At 39.4% G+C, this 16888-nt stretch overlaps 1 protein-coding gene across 1 annotated transcript in view; it reads left to right on the plus strand.

The window, feature by feature from the left end:
• Window positions 1-16251, plus strand: part of GALNT2 (polypeptide N-acetylgalactosaminyltransferase 2) — a 98733-nt gene extending 82482 nt beyond the window's left edge. The window contains exons 11-16 of the mRNA XM_037391071.1: window positions 1841-1967; window positions 5958-6050; window positions 6245-6328; window positions 8089-8215; window positions 11975-12094; window positions 13337-16251. Of these exons, the coding sequence (XP_037246968.1) occupies window positions 1841-1967; window positions 5958-6050; window positions 6245-6328; window positions 8089-8215; window positions 11975-12094; window positions 13337-13492 (707 nt within the window). The 3' untranslated portion in view covers window positions 13493-16251. The remainder of the gene's footprint in view (window positions 1-1840; window positions 1968-5957; window positions 6051-6244; window positions 6329-8088; window positions 8216-11974; window positions 12095-13336) is intronic.
• The last annotated feature ends 637 nt before the right edge of the window (window positions 16252-16888 follow it).

Here is a 16888-nt window from a genome sequence, read left to right on the forward strand (position 1 = left end):
TGCCTAATGCAAGAGCCTTTATCTTTGATCAGATCTCCCAGTTGTCTTTCACCAGGCTGTCCGTACTGAGTGCAGCATCCCCTCATGCTGGGCTAGTATCTGTATGATCTTCATAGCAAAGCTACATAAATAATGTTTCAGAGTGGTACAAGAAGACTATTGCTCTTGTGCTTCAACAATTTGAGCAGTATGGGACCAGATTTGAGCTATATATGGGAAAGCCTGAAGTCATCTGTGTGTAATTTACTGTGGTAGAAACACAGAAGTGCTTTTGTTACTAACCTGTTTAATAGCAGTGACCAGTCATTTACTGTGATTCTCAATTTTTTTTTCATTATAAGCTCAAAATAAGAGGTGTAAGACTGAAGTCAGTGCCATGAAAAATGTACAGGGAGAATGTCATGTTCAGTTGACTTAAAAATCACTTTTGTTTGTTGTCCCATGTTAAGTCGACTGGAAAATCAAGACCTAAGTTACTGGCAAAGACAATATTGCCATTAATATTTTTGGAGGATGATCTGCCTATAGATTGGGCTGTTGACTGTCTAGGATTCATGAATATGCCTAATTGGCCCTGTTGCAATGGAATTTATCACTGAAGGAGAACAAATAGGAAAATAACCTTGTAAAAGCAAAGAGCACTCAGCAGAAACACGGTTAACTTGCACTGTCAAAGCTGAAATCACAGCATTTCTTTTCTCTTCCTCCTGGATAGACCATCAAAATGACATGCTCTCTAACCTTTGGGTTTTTTTGTTTGGTGTTCTTTTGGTATGGTTTCTTGTTTATTTGGGGTTGTTTAGTTTGGTTTTGGTTGGGGTCCATCACACACACCCCCTCACCCCACCCCAATTTAATTTTTTAAGTAATGCTATTTTTATGACTTATTTTTGTGTGTGGGAAGAAGCCTTCTGGGGGAAGGAGTGGCACTTACTGCACGTCATAAAAGGTAGATGCTAACCTTGGAGCAGCTTATTTATTTTCTTTTTAATCTGTGGAAAGATACTGAATGATTATGAAGAGGCTTGAAAGTAAGGGTGGCGCTCAGTAACTCATTGCAGGTGCTGGACTAAAGGGGTCATCATCAAAACGGGAAGAGCACTCCTGGCAGCACCTGTCTTACTGTGCTTATTTGAAATGAATGAGGGAAAATTCTCAGTCAGCACTAGGTGACTTCTGCTATGAAAGGTCTAAGCTGAGAAAGGTGTGTAAATATTTCTAGACCTTCTTGTCCCCCCTAGTTGGGTTAGCTCACTAGATTGGCTTAGAAGTGTACTGTCCACAAACTTCAGTTTACAGAAGTTGCATCTTTATTCAGTCTGTCTTCAAATCAAGATTGACTTGATATGGCTTCTTCCATGGCCAGTATTTGGGAGTGTTTTGTTGTCTGCTATAATAAATCAGCAGCTTGCATCTATTGTTTTATCATGCCTTGATTTTTGTCCACAGTGTTATTCCATCTTTAGCTGAAAAAAAATGTGTTATAACCTAGATCATTAATTTATCTGTTAAGTGTATCTGCTGTTGCTTACCCTTTAGATAAAGCACAGTAATAGCACATATAGACCTAACTTTGACAAATCACAGCGTGGTTTATGAATTTGGGGAATGCTGGTAACCTCAGGTAAGAGAAGACATACAGGTTTGCTTCCAGGTTAATATGATTATTTCTCCTGAGCTTGGAGAATAAGAAATGCTCAGATATGCCTTTGTTTATCTTAGAATTTCTCAGAAAACTATCTTATTGATCTCCTCGGCATTAATCACCGAAAGCCTTCTCTGTAAATAGTATACTACGAAATTACAGTACTTTGTGATATTGGTCTTTCATGTTTTTCAGAGATCTCATTCAGAGTTTGGCAATGTGGTGGGAGCCTAGAAATCATCCCTTGCAGCAGAGTGGGTCACGTATTCCGCAAACAGCATCCTTACACGTTTCCCGGTGGGAGTGGTACTGTGTTTGCAAGGTAGCTGTTCAGTCTTCGGCTAAATAGCAATGTTTTGAATTTCTTCAGATGATCAGCAGATGGCAGCAATTTCATTTTAAGGATCTTTAGAAATACTTGCAATATTACCTAGCTTGGGAAAATACTAATTAAAAGGAAGTTAAAGACTTTAAGGCAACTACACAAACGAGAGAAGAGCCTGAGAGTTAAAAAAGGGAAAACTTCTATTAGGCACAGCCTGAGCTGGAAAAGAAGGAAATGCTTAGCTTGGTATTCTATCAGTTATGAGAACTTTGTTTATTTGGCTTTAAAGAAGATTCAGAACTGTCTCGTAAATCTTCATTTTATAGAAACAGTTTCATCATTCACTAAAAGCCAGAATACACTGTTACGGGTATGTTTTCCTTGCTTTTTGTCAATAAATGATCAGTATGTGATATGCAAATGATCATGTAGACTGATCCTGGCATTGGTGCCAGTCTGTTGGCAGCTTCATTCTATGCCATATTTTCCTTTCTAGTGTTTAAAAATTATTTTTCTACAGAGCTAAGAAAATTCAGTATTAAGGGTTTAGATTAATATGCCTGTTAATTTTGCTTTGATTGTAATTGATAGTGTACAGTAGTAGCTGAAATACCGAGCTATTTCCTCAGTTTCTCCTCTATAGAATGAGAATAGCAATTCTGATTCAGGTTCACAGAGTTTAATGTGGATGAAATGTATTGTGTGAGCATATGTTGGCTGTTTTGACCAAGGCGCTCTCAGTTGTAGCTGAAAAATCACTGTAGGTTCTGGTTTAGAGAATTGGACTGATGCACAGAGGACTGAGGAAGTACAAGTCTCAGCTGAAGATTCTGTGGGTTAAAAGCTAGAAATTAAAATTTTGTTTATCCTTGAAGGGGTACGGAGCCCAAACTGTTTAATGTGAAGAAACACAGTAATCATGGACACATTTAAATTCATAAGAACGTTCTAAGCTGCTGGTGTATTTGGACTCATTTTTCACCTAAACTGAGGAACCTCCTTAGGGTGTAATTCTTCACTTCCATGCTGGTTATGCCACCAAGATGATTCTAATGAATTTAAAAGTCTGCTACAATAAAGTCACTGTCCTATTTCTTCCAGTAGTTATAGCAGGGATTTTTCTGGCCCCCTGTTCTTTGAGATCTGTATTTTATGCCGCAGTGAAAAATGAATAATATACCTAGGGGAAAACAAAATCTAGCAATGAATTATCCTCGCTTAATACATCACATCTCTATTCCAGGATTTATAGTGTGCATCCAGAGGGTAGAAATATCTACCAATTAAACTGTGTTACATAGGCTTAGGATGTAAATGTTTAAGTTTCACAGTAGGTTTTAAAATGACAGTGTCGTAACAAGGAGCATGGTTAGTAGCACATAAATTGTGCAGTATTCCTGCTCCTCTGTAGCTTTTCCATCTTTGGGCTGTTGCCAAGATGCTGCTTTCCTTGTGATATGAGGAGGTATTTAAAGATACCTCATGAAAAGTAGGAAGAAGGTGTGGCTGTATGCGTGCAAGGATACAGCAGACAGCAGAAATGCATCATGTTAGCAAGGGTTGAAGACTCTGCGTTCATACTGGGATTAAAGCTTTTAGATTTTGTTATGGAGTCAAATCATTGTGATTTGATCACTTGAATGTCCTGACAATTACTATGACGGGGTTTTCTGAAGTCTCATTGTGTTTTCCAGTTGTTGTGTTCCAAATGAGTTTGAAAAGAGCTCCCACATGTACCTGAATGGTGAGGACAGCTGAAGCTTGCAAATCAGTGTCTTGGAAGCTTACACCCCTTTTCAGATCTGTATTTCTCTGCAGGTGTTCTATTACCTGTGTCCTTAGCTGTCCAGCTGTTTCAAATTCTGAAATGCTGTTAAAATTCCTTGTTTTATTGGGATTATTTTTGAATTGACGTAGAAAAGTTGTATATCACTTAAAAGCAGGGTTGACAGTTTGCTCCATATTTGAAGGTTTCCTTTCAGCTTTCTTGGGTGTCAAACCAATGCAACAGAATGCCTTAAAATCAATTTTAGTGATGAGAGAATGAGAAACCTAAGGTAATGGGATACCCTTGTAATACAGGTATTATCAGGTATGTGTAGGACCATGGTGCCAAGGAACTCGGCGCATGGAGTCTGTGTTGGTCCTGCAGTTGGGACTTGTTAGCTTAAACCATCATCTGTCCCTTGACTGTGGTCAGTTTATTCTGGATGCGTTTAGTAAGCATCCTATTTTTAGTGGACTAGTCAGTATGCGCTGCCTTTTGGTGGCCAAAACTGGTGATTCTGGACGAGAGGCTGGGAGTCCTGTTTCACAAGGAGGAAGCCCACATCCTGGCTTTGTGGTGTGGGCAGATACAGCTTGCGTCTGGCAGGATTTAGGCCAGTGGACACTTCTGCACCACTTCAGATGAGCTCATAAACCTTGCAGACCCCAGTCTGCTCCATACAAAGCTACCTCTGATTGCTCGGTGCTAGGTTGTATTAACCTACCACTTATTAACCTAACCCAGCAGTGCTGGGTGCTCCCTGTGCTGTGTTCCTTGGTACCCTGCCGCCTTTGGGCTCTCACTAGTTTAGGCACTTCTCAGGATCTACGCAGTTCCTGTATTCGTGGCACACTAAGCCTGAGCTGTTTGTCCCCAGGTATGGGGACGTGTGACGCAGGCATGTGTTCTGGCTTTGAATGTGTCTTTGGAGTTGTTAAACCCTGGCAAACTGAACAATTCCTCTCCCACCACCAAAATCCGTTTGGCCTGTGGGCAGCCAAGCCGATTGCTGAGCAAGCAACAGGGGCAGGTGCTGAGTGACTGGGTGATGCTCACACAGGCCTGAGAGACTGCGAGTGAAGGTAAACTGAAATAGCTCTCTAATCTGGATTGAATAGGATTTTGCTCACAAAAAAATTAAAGGAAGCTTTGCAAGGAAAAAAACAGTCCTCAAAAAATTGATTGAAGTCTTTTGTGTGACCTTTCTTTTCTTCCCCATGTCCTTCCTTCTTAGCAACCCGCAAGAAGAGCTCACTGACTATTTTTTGTCTTTTGGATTGGAAAATCATATTAAAGAAGTTATTGGCTGACTGAGTTTACTCCAGTTGCTTTAGATGAACTTACTGCCAAATGTAAAATAAGCTTCAGAGCATGGCAGTTGCAAGTGAAATAATGCTTAATCTTCTAAGTATAAAGTTATGAACAATGGAAGTAAATGAGTTTTATATGGAAGCCAGGGAATGGAAAAAGGCATTACCCTTTGCAACCCAAAAGGAGATTTAAAGACACTAGTTACATAAATACAGGAATTTTAGTTAGAGATGTGTTTGATTAGAAGTAAAGAACTTGGATTACTGTTTTTCACATTTATTGCAGTAATTAATCTCTCTTGAATTTTAAAGCATTAAAAATATTTTCTAATTACTGGTTCTCCTCTGTTACCTCGGCTACAGCAGACTTGCTTGGTCATGACAGATTATATCTTTTTGGAACTTTGAGTGCTCTGGTGGTAGGAATAGGATGAAGACTGAAAATGTCTTGCCCGTGTTAGCACATCTGGTTTTAGAAATTATTGAATATTGCCAGTTGTTGAGTTTAAGTTTTCAATTAGCTTGCTTATCCAGGTGAACACTCACTGAATTTGCTTTCTGTCAAGTTATTCTTATAAAAAGGAAAAAACCAAAAACCAAACCACCACTTACCAACTTCTTCCATTAAGTTTGCAGAAAGAACTCCAAGATGTATATTCTGCATGAAAACCTGAAGCAGTGATGAGTGTGGAAAAGACATAAATTTAATTCTGAATGCATTGATTTCAGTTATGTTACACTCTAATGGTTTTTCTATTACTTGGGTCTTTAATAGGGAATCTTCTGCCTGGCTTGAGGCAGCTGAATATGTAGTACTAGGAAGAATTAAAATGAACCCAAAGATAAATGACATGATTTAATTACAGCTGAAGAAAATATAACCTATGTGTTTCATATGATTGTCCCTAGAAATACACGCAGGGCAGCAGAAGTCTGGATGGATGAGTATAAAAATTTCTATTATGCAGCAGTGCCTTCAGCCAGGAATGTACCTTATGGCAAGTAAGTCACAAGTACTTCTGTGCCCTGTTCGTTTACTCTTCAGGAGACAGCACCTTCTGAGGTGAAAGCAGTGCTAGCTGTCATGTATTATCTCCTTAAGATACAGTTCTACTGTTCTTGAGTGTTCTCTATTCTTTAATGTACATAAAGACAGCAGCCTGACTTTGAAAACTGCTCCTTTTTTCCCCCTCTAGTATTCAAAGCCGAACGGAACTCAGAAAGAGACTTAGCTGCAAACCCTTCAAGTGGTATCTTGAAAATGTTTATCCTGAGTTACGGTAAGTTTTGGCTGAATCAGAGATAGTATGGAATGCTCTCTCTTCCCCCTGCTCCCCCCGCCCCTTTCCCCAGAAATCATCAGTTTCTCCTTCCTTGGTTGTCGAGGGTGGTTGGTTTTTAATTTATTTGTGAAAGTAATGCCTCACGTGGGCTTTTTTGCTTTTGATTTTTCTTAGTTCCATTCCTAAAGAGCCGTTTTTCCCTAGTAAGGTGCTTTTTCTACTTACTGCAACTACGGTTGCACTAACAGGTGTGTTAGAGAGCAGTGCCTGAAGTTAGTCTCCTACAGGAGCCGTTTGCTCAGGAGTGCACTGTTCTGTATCCTGTTGCCATCCCTTTAAAGCTTTTGCCTTTGCCTAAGCGCAGACCCGGCTGAGCGAGGAGACGTTCTCAGTAATGGGAGTCAGCAGGCAAGAGGGCCGGGGATGCTTGGCAGACTCTAGCTGTTTTCTGCTCTTCCTGCCGCGTGTTCTCTGTCACTGCATAACCATTAACTCAGCAGAGCAGGGGGGAGATGAGAAGAGGGGAATGAGGGGTCACGCTGCTAACAATTTCTGTAACATGAATTAATCCTAACTCATGAAAAATCCTTGAGGAGGAGCACTTTTGAAAGAATAAAATGTTTCATGTTCAGTAACCCATTAGTAAGTGCATCAGTCAGATCTGAGTCTATAAACTATTTTGTCTGCTGTCAGCCTAACGCTGGTAGTGTAACGGCAAGATGCTGTGTGTGGTTTATAAGAATACTTGTTGTTTTTTCCTGGGGGCACTTCATGTCGGTGGAGTCAGGTAACTGCTAGTGGCATACAGGCTTGGAATGCAAAAGCACCAGCCATTACAGCCCTAGTGAACCATGTACACAGCCACGCTTACTGAAGTGTCTCGTAAACCAGGATGATGCTGAGGAAGTAAGTTACTTTTGTTTAATTTGTTAGGAAAAGTGTCTTGCGAGCTGTCCTGGAAAATGTGCTGCCATAAGCATTCCTTAAGTGTAACGTTGTCTTACTCTGTGTCATCTCTTGTGCTCATTCTGCTGGCCTGAATAACTATACTCATAGTATAGTATATTTGTATATAGTGTATATACACACACACATATATATGTATATAGTATATAAACTACATAGTATAGTACATCTGAAATCTTAAAAGGAGCAAATACGCCCTTGCTTTACTGCTTGACATGAACTCACAGACTCTACTCCACAACTGAACTTTGTTGAATGGCTTTGCCTAGATATTTCCATCCTAAATGAGTGCACTTCATGTGCAACCATTAGAAAACAGATATTAGCAAAACATTGATTGGTTTGGGTTGCTTCTTTAATTCTTAACCCCTTTTCTAACACTTCAGTAAAAATAGTCTGGGAAGAATATAGAATGTCATATTTTTGCCACAAACTAGCTTGGCTGGGGAAAAAAAAAAGAGGGCTTGATGACCTTAACTGATAGCTTGAGTGACCTTACATGATGATGTTAAGTCATCTTCAGCTTGCTTTTTGTGCTGAGTTTCTATGTTCATCCTCATTCTCTGGTCTAAGTCTCTTTGTATTCTGTCCTAAGCTTGCAACTTTATTCATGTTTGATCGGTTCATGATCAGGTAGTTGCCTTCCCTCCTCAGAAGATGATTGAGATTTCCAGATAGTAATAATCACTCATCTTTAACCTGTCATCTTAAAAATATTCTGAGTGAAGACAAGGAGTTGAAAAAATAATTAAAGAAACTGAATTAAGCAGATATTTCTGGTTTTATTTTAGGGTACCTGATCATCAAGATATAGCTTTTGGGGCTTTGCAGCAGGGTACCAATTGCCTTGACACTTTGGGCCATTTTGCAGATGGTGTTGTTGGAGTTTATGAATGTCATAACGCCGGGGGAAACCAGGTCTGTATGCCATTCATTTTTTTTTTCCCCTCACAATATGCGATCTTTAAAAAAAAAAAAAAAAAGAAAATGAAACTTTTCAACTCAAGCAGGTACTATGTGCTGGTGATAGGAAGATGAACCCAAATCAGCAGATCACTTGTTATAACAGATTAGCTAAATAACTTCTTAAAATATAATTTTGCATTTTCAGGATTAGAACCTGAGCCCAGAGATTCATTAAGTGTGCATCAGATTATCCCTTTCCTTTGCCTTTATAAATACTTGCTTTTACACTAGAGGCCAATAATTTCTTTCCCAGGAGTTTTATGCTTGTATATAAAGCTTTTTTCAGCGTATTGGTGTTTGCTTTTTTTAGGGGGGATTTTTGCTTAAGAGAAGATTTGGGTTGTGTTAAGCATATGGCCTAAGGTCAGCAAAATAGAAGAATGCTTTACTGTGGTGCCCTATTAGTCATTTCCAATTTGCTGTAGCAGGGCATAAAAAAGAAATCTGTCTTAGATCCCCATTTGGCTCTTCTAGAAAACAGAGGTGCCTAAATGTCATATCTCGTTCACCCACAGTAAAAGGGAGTGTTTCAACAAATCCTTTCTAATCCTACTCTTAAACTAATTGCAAATGTGTCAAATTTGTAAATGAGAGTACTAATTATTTCAAAGACTATTTATGCAGTTGTGACTTGGTTACCGTTCATGAAATACATTTGTGCTCACTGTTTTGTGTGCTGCTTTTGTCGTTAATTCTTTTTGTAATCAAGCTGATCATAAGTAAAAGGTAAGATTAATACTTCAAGTACATCTGTTAAAATAGAAGGCTGACCAATTACAATTTTTTTGTAATTTACTATGGAGTGAATATCAGTATTTAAATTAAATGATTTAAATTAAAGGGGAAACCCCTAAAATCAGATGAATCCTGAAAGAAGTTATTTCCTGGAAGATACGTTGTGTTGATTTGAACGCATTGCCATCATATATCTGAGATATGCCTCTTCCCCATCATTAAAGAGGATATATCTGGGGAAGCTTTTTCTTTTACCTTTATGAAAGTACACTCATCTTTTCAGAACACCACAGTGGTTTGGGGTTTTTTTAGGAGAAAGGATGAATGTATCAGAATTGGTGCAGAACTCTTCGAGTTTCTGGTGATGTTGTGTGTTCTCTGTAGAAACACAGTTGTTTTCTTCTTTCAGACTCCCCTCCCCTGAACCTGACCCCCCTTTATGTACAGTTTCTTCTCTGAAGTTGACCTTGACAAACCAATATACACTTGCTCTGAACACGTCCCTGTGAGAGGACGTTCAGACAGGTTAAGGGACAGAATGGGTCAAAACCAGGTTGTATGTTAAAAGAGAATTCGTACTGGATTGGAGGGAATGAACAGCATGGGAGAAGAGGATAGGGAATAAACCAGCCTTTAGATCTGTACTATGCGGTGTTGTACCTGTTCTTGTCGAGAGCGTTTGGGGAGCAGGGCTGGGATTAAGAGCACTCAGATATTAAAGACTGTGGAGACCTCCTCCTGTAATTTGAAGAGGCTGCTCTGGCTTATGCTCAACACAACTTAAAATGCAAGATGTAAGTGAAAATGGGAATTGCCCTCCCCCAACAGGTTGGTAGAATTTGGTGATTAAAAAGGCAGATGCACGCCTCCTAAAGGGCTGAAGAAACTGTGATGTTTGACAATTATGTACAAATATGTAGGGTTATGGTAAAGAACTAAATGTAAAGCTGAATGCGCTTAGGCACAAGGGGAAGTTCTCAGGTTAGTGGTGGTCTACTAATTTTATATTTGTGATTTATGACACAGGTTTTTCCAAATGTCCTGACTTTCAAATTTTTACCTAGAGCTATCCTGTTTCCAGCCTGTGCCCTGAGCGCATACGCTTCTTGCAATTTTTCTTTTCTGATGTAGTGGAATTTGCTGAATCTAATCTCCATTATAGCTAATCATAGCTCCTGATTGCTGGAGGAAGGCTTCTCTACGCTGTGTTTTGTACCATGAAGGACCATCACGTAGATGTCTCCAGGAGCAGAGCTTGGAGCTTTTGCAGAGCAGTATCTTTGGCTTTTAAATGTGTTAGTTTCTTGCATGATTTCTGTCGTGTCTGGGGCACTTTCAGCCTTTTGATGGAAGAGTGAAGATGTATAAAACAGTATTTTTGAGGCTCTGATTTTCTTTTCTTGCAGGGTTCTCAAACATAAGTTCTACCACTTCCTGATAGTATTTTCAACTGTCATTAATCAGTATACATCTTATAAGGGAGCCATCTATTTCAGGGGCATTTGTGATTCCTGATAAGCTCTGAAAAATAATTTGCTTAATTCCTTAAGTTAAAAGTGGCTGTTAATGATTCTTGTTGATATCTTATGAATTTAACAGAACTGAGAAGACAAGTAATTTTGCCGTCATCCGAGATTAACATGTTGAGAACAAAAGGAAAAGTTTTTAGCTTCCGGGTTTGGAAGAAAAAGGGACACACAGAGTTCTCCTAGCTTTGCTTTATTTTGCATAGTTGTCATTATTTTGGTGCTTACATAATGGGGTACCCTTCTAACTGCTTGCTACCTGTACAGTGGCAGTTACTTGTGACATTGGTTAGAGGTTCTGATTGTTTCCTGAGCATCTGTTCTCAAAGGAATTTAATCGTTGTTAAATCTGCTGAGTTTAAAAGTGGTTACGCAAGCCAAAAAATCAGTTATGGTATCAGAAAATTAGTAAAAAATATGGAATGGGACTAGTCATTTAATTCTTTGCTGAAATGCTGATTGCTTGCAAAATAACATTTATATGTAGCCAGGCTTGGCCCTGTGTATCTAGGGTTTTGTATTATACAACACTGAATCCTCTTTAGTTGCTGGAGAAAAGCTAATCGTGCCACTTTTAAGTAGCAGTGAGCATGATTTGGGTAATTAGCATGTCTTCTGTTGATAGATCAGCTTCTTTCCTCAAAGGATAATTTGACATGTGAAGACCAGTCTGGAACCCCGAGACCAAACACTGGGGAGAAAGGCATGGAGAGAGTCTGATCAGCAGGCCCTGCACAGGAGGATGCTGTGATCAACCAAGCTGGGCAACAGTACATACAGAATAGCTTTTCTTTGCTCCGAGTTGTGTATTTAAATGCATTTGAGAGAAATTCTGTTGTACATCGTGCCTTGGATAGGAAGTGACGTTCTCCCTCTGCCCTTTGGTGTGGCCCTCTTGTGTATTGCCTTCTGGTGGTCTCTATCCGATTAAGAACTGTTTGCTCAGTGTGGTACACATGCTTCTGGTGTGTGGGTAGGATGGCCGGTGATGCTGCAGACCAAGCTGGTAGGGGTTTCATATATATATATAATTATGTATATACAAATCTCCCCTACAAAGATGATGGGGGGGGGGGGGTGTTATGCAGAGAGAGATATGGATACAAATATAGCTGGACAAATATTTGGGCAAGTATTTTAAATCCGTGGTGTGTGCTTGGCTGTTGTACTGCTGTAAACCCAGGAGAGGGAGCAAACCACCAGGCCAGCCCTGAGCAGACCTGGGGACAGTGAAGCAACTGGAATTACTGTGCTTGAAACCCACCTTTTTTCCCTCTCCTGCTCTATGGGAAGCAATACATCGTTCTAATGCTCATACTATTTAACGCTCATGCTATTTACAGGATTTTAACCTGTGCTATATATGCAGAGATAGCACAAGCACCTTATGTGTAAATGTTAGTATAGACAATTTGGTACACTTTTTTTTTTTCTTTCTTTCTTTTTCTAGGAATGGGCCTTAACAAAGGACAAGTCAGTGAAACATATGGATTTGTGCCTTACTGTTGTGGACAGAGCACCTGGTTCACTAATAAAACTTCAGGGCTGTAGGGAAAATGACAGCAGACAGGTTAGTATGTCGTGAAGACACTCTGCAGACAGTGGAGAAAACAAGGGTTGTGAATGAGAATGCAAGAACACGCACTGGTAATCATATCTTCTGTCCATTCTACTCCTCTCTGTCTCACTGCTGTGTGTGTGAAGTTGGGATGAGTTGACACCTTGGCAGAGCAGCCAGAATAAGCTTGTGTACTGTGCTTTTCGTAGGCCAGTGACAATCTTTTTATGGACACGTAGAGGTTTTATCCCAACGGTGGCCTTATATAAAGGTTTCACCCAACAGCACTGATGGGTAACAGTCTTCAAACTGCCATGTCCATTTTCTGAAATAGAATATATATTCTACAGTGTATTTTTGAAAGCTATCGTTCAGTGAAGTTTGAAGGGTATGTAGTCTGTGTCTCAGTGTGGTTTGGCTTTCCTTTCTTCTTTTCAGCTATGAGCTGTTTATAACAGCACTAGACTCCTTTATTTTTATTAATGCGGCATTGTAACTTCATCTATTTCCCATGCCTGAGGAAAATCGCATTTGCAGAGTCATACCATCTTTTTGATCTGGTTGTGTAACAATTCATCTCTTTCTGCTAAGTCATCAGTTCTGATTGTCTGCCTGCTTTGCTTCTGTATCTCAGTTTTTGCAGTCAGAAAACTGAAATGCTATTACTTGATAAAGGAAGAATATTCTTGCCACTTTTCAGAAAAGAAAACTAAGGAAGCAAGATTTTCTTAATAAGGTTTAAAAGCACAGTATGTTAGAAATGCAACAGAAAACTTTTTTTTTTAACAGCCTGTATTTGGGGTTTACTCTAGATTGGTTTTCTTCTGTAAAACTGAAGGGTGTCTTAACAGATTTCTGTAAAGTTGTCTTTGGTGATTGTGCTTCTTACTTCTCTATGTTCAGAGCCGCAGTGTTATGTGGCTCTGATTTTTATTTTTCCCTTCAGGCCAAAGGTTTCACACAGGGAATGTGGTGTTGACTATATTTGAGACATGTGAAAGTACAGGAAAATGATTTGGTGTTTTCTGCATCTATTGCAGTGTATTAGCTGAGTGAACAGTTGTTTTGGCAAGGCTTGCCATAACTTACCCTTTTCCAAGGTTCATCTAAACTACATACTGTTGTTGCAGTTTTCACAGCTTTCCCAAGCATGAGCCAGGGAAGCTTATGAAGACTTCAAAGGACAGGATGTAGGACTCATCTTTTTCCTGCTTTTTCCACTCAATAACTCAATAACTGTATTTTCTCTTCCAGAAATGGGAACAAATTGAAAGCAATTCTAAACTGAGGCACGTTGGCAGCAACCTCTGTCTAGACAGCCGAAATGCCAAAAATGGTGGTCTCACCGTTGAGATCTGCAGTCCTTCTTTGTCACAACAGTGGAAATTCACACTTAATCTGCAGCAGTAGAGAAGGACTTACGAGCAAAACGCTGTTTTGATTCATAGACGTTGGGCAAAGTTTTGATTGAATTACTGATGTATTTCTTAAAACTTTCCACGGAACTTATATACCTCAGTATTCCACCTTTATCTGAAAGTAGGAGAGTGCTGAAGCAGACACCAGGGATCCAGGGGACTTGGAGCACTGCAAAGATGTCACTGGATATGACTGCAGCAGAATTCCTTCTTGGTGTGAAGACTTCAATGATTCCTTTCTGTCTTCAGTTATGTACGTGCACAGCAGATAATTAACTCTAGGAACAACTGATGTATGATTTTAAAAAAGGATCTGAAGAAACACCTGTGGGGAACAGGGTGTGGGAGGGAGGGTGGGGAAAATTACTAGGAAAAGGTCATTTTAAAACTCCATTTGCATAGAAATCATGGTTTGTCGTTTCCAGAAACAGAAGTGTCATTTTGAAGGGGTTTTTTTTCTCCTGTGTGTACTTGGTAATTTGAATATGAACTTTTCTATGATGGACTCTAAATATAAATATAAAAAAGTATATATATTGTCAGTTCCCAATGATTTATATCAGTTTTCATCATCCTATAATTATCAACAAAGTGATTGACATACGTATAACCAGAAATCAGATTGGAATGCTATGAGAGTGAAACTTTATGAAGGTGCAGATTTTGTGCTGCTGAGTGTGATGTCCGTGCTAACACTGGATGCTTTTGCTTTGCAAACTGGATCTACTTCTTAACACTTCGCCCTCACTGGAGATCACGAAACTCAGGAGGAGAAAGAAAATAGCAAAATAAGCCAATGCATCGGCACAGATGATTGCTCGGATTGTTTATTCCTACTTGGAAATTCATTACATGTGCTCTGGATAACGTTAAACTTGTACTTGATATTTGTGTTGATCATTTCTGTAGTACTTTGTCTTTACAATACTTCTTCCTTTGTTAAAAAAAAATTATATAAACAGTGCAGATCTATCATGCAGCCATGTGGGTTCAGCACAGTTTTATTCTGGGCCCTAATGAGAAATTTCTTTCTCTCAAGCTCCCCTTTTGAGTTGTAGAAATAAGATAGAATAGTAACGTCACTGTTGACAGCACAAGATCTGAATTTTAATTTGCAATGATGAGCAGCTATGTAATATCTCTGAATTGCACTTGCTTAATTTATAGACCTACTACTGGGGAATTTTCTTCTGTTTTGTTTCTGTAAATGGAGCTTTTTGAATGGATTCAGGCTTGGCTCTGGGAATCAGCCTGGATACCAGCAGATCCTATGTGTTTTTAACCATAGAACCTGTGCGTTTTTTGCAGCTTCAGTCCAGCTGATGTCATTTTTATATTAAAATAATGTCAAAGTTAACCCCAACTTTGACCTGTCCTTTCTTATGTTTGCATAGACTATATCCTTTTTTTTATTAAAAGCAAATGCTTCAATGAGCTTTTAAACTGAGAAGCAAAGGTAAATAAGTACTAGTAAGCAAGTCAGCACTGACAAAAATTCATGAAGACGTGTGGTGCCAGGAAGTGGTTTTAGTAAGGTGATGGATCTCAGAGAAATATAATGGTTGATATAAGGAGATAAAAAACATCTGCTGTACTGTAGTATGCTGGTACAGTTCCCCTCTTTCTTTGTTCCTGGAAGTAGAGTAGTTCCCAACTTATTCCTGACCCCACCCCCCATTTTCTTTGGCTGCACCTATACAGGAGGTGCAGGGGTGGTACTTTCCTGGGCAAGGTGGCTTTAACTGTGCTAGTCTGTGCCCATAAATACCTTGTGTGTCTGAAGTTGACTTGCAAGTACCTGTGTACCTTTTTGGATGGGGACGTTAAATCCAGCTTCTTCCATCCATCATCTTTTTGTTTAATGAATAATACTTCTTGCTTCTTCACAATCCACTTTCTCCAGAACTTGCCTGTTTTAGAGGCTATACGGTGGATAAACTGTTTTTCAGCTTTTAGTTTCTCCCTATCTGTAGCCTTTTAACCTAGCTGAGAACTTGAAGAACATGATTCATAAACATAGCAGTAGTTTTCTTCATGTTCTGGAAAAATAAATGCTGAAACATGGGCTCAGTAGCAAATAAATTGTTTGAGGTTTTGAAAAACAGACTTGAAAAGAAAAAAAACCAGCAACCCCAACCACTTAGCTTCTACCGTGGAGGTGTTTCCATTTGCAACTACAATCATAGCAAGGGTAGTACTAACTGAAATCAGCAGTTGCAACTCTGAATATTGACCTGCCACTTATATCTAAATCAGAATTGCTAGTAAAAAAATCTGTATTCCACCTCTTAAATCTAATCTCAACTGCTATCATAAAATAGGAATGTTTTCACTAATTCCCCATGGATGCTGTGCATAGGGGTTTTAATATAGGAGCTGTATGTCACTTTTCTTTGAGAGAACGGACAAGAAGTGGTATCCTTTCGTTATGTTTACATGACAGTGTGCCAAAGTTACTTACTGTGATTTTAGGGGTTTTTAATGTTGAAGAAATTTGCCCATTTGAAAGGTAAGTTAAGAGCCCTTGAAGCAAATTGCGATGGAGTCTCCTGAGAACTCTTCTTACTGTCTTCAGAGCAAGAATGGTGATAATGTTTGTTTTGCAGATTTTCAAAACATAGTTTGGAAACTGTTTTTTCAGTTGGTTTGAAAAGTCTGCTGTACAGAGCTTGTACTTTGTTCATTTTATAGATGGAAACCATCCTTGAAAAATTGTTTAACTTAAATAAAGAAGAATGCTTTATAGATAAATGTGTGATGGTTAATATAACTGAGTAAACCCAGGAAGTCTGCCTGGAGCTTGTAGATTGAAGTAGTTTCCAAATGCTTTGGTTCACTTGGTCATTCCTGTTCTTAAAGTGTGTATATGTGGGTTTATATTTGCATTTATGAAAAGAGAATGTGTTTGTATTTAAACCAATATGATAGCGTTGAGGAAATTGTCTTATCACAGAAGCTGCTTTACCTTGAGCAGGGAGTTCAGGGTGCTTCACATTGAGGAGTGACTGTAGTCGCCTGAAAATATATTGTTAAGGCACTGGCCGTCCTGCCCCATTTGGCCTTATCTTCTCAAGACTTCCACTGGTCCCTCTCTTTGCTGCCAGGGACGTCTCCGTGCCAGGCATGGCAGGACCTCCTGCAGCCTGCAGGGTGGCCGCAGCAGCAGCTCTCACAGCGGGTTGGGGTACCTCTCCTCATCTGCTCCTGTGGTCTTTCTGCTTGCTCTCTGTTGTGTAGGGTAGTAACTCAAGATATTTGTGGTGCACCTGAAGGTAGATCAGATTCATCAATGATTGGATACTTCATGTTTAAAACAAAAAAGGACACTTTTTAAATGAAAGGCTTTTTAGTGGGGGGACACAAACGTGTCACAAGTGTAGTTTACAGA

This window comes from Falco rusticolus, chromosome 6 (genome assembly GCF_015220075.1).
Source record: "Falco rusticolus isolate bFalRus1 chromosome 6, bFalRus1.pri, whole genome shotgun sequence".
Lineage (NCBI taxonomy): Eukaryota > Metazoa > Chordata > Aves > Falconiformes > Falconidae > Falco > Falco rusticolus.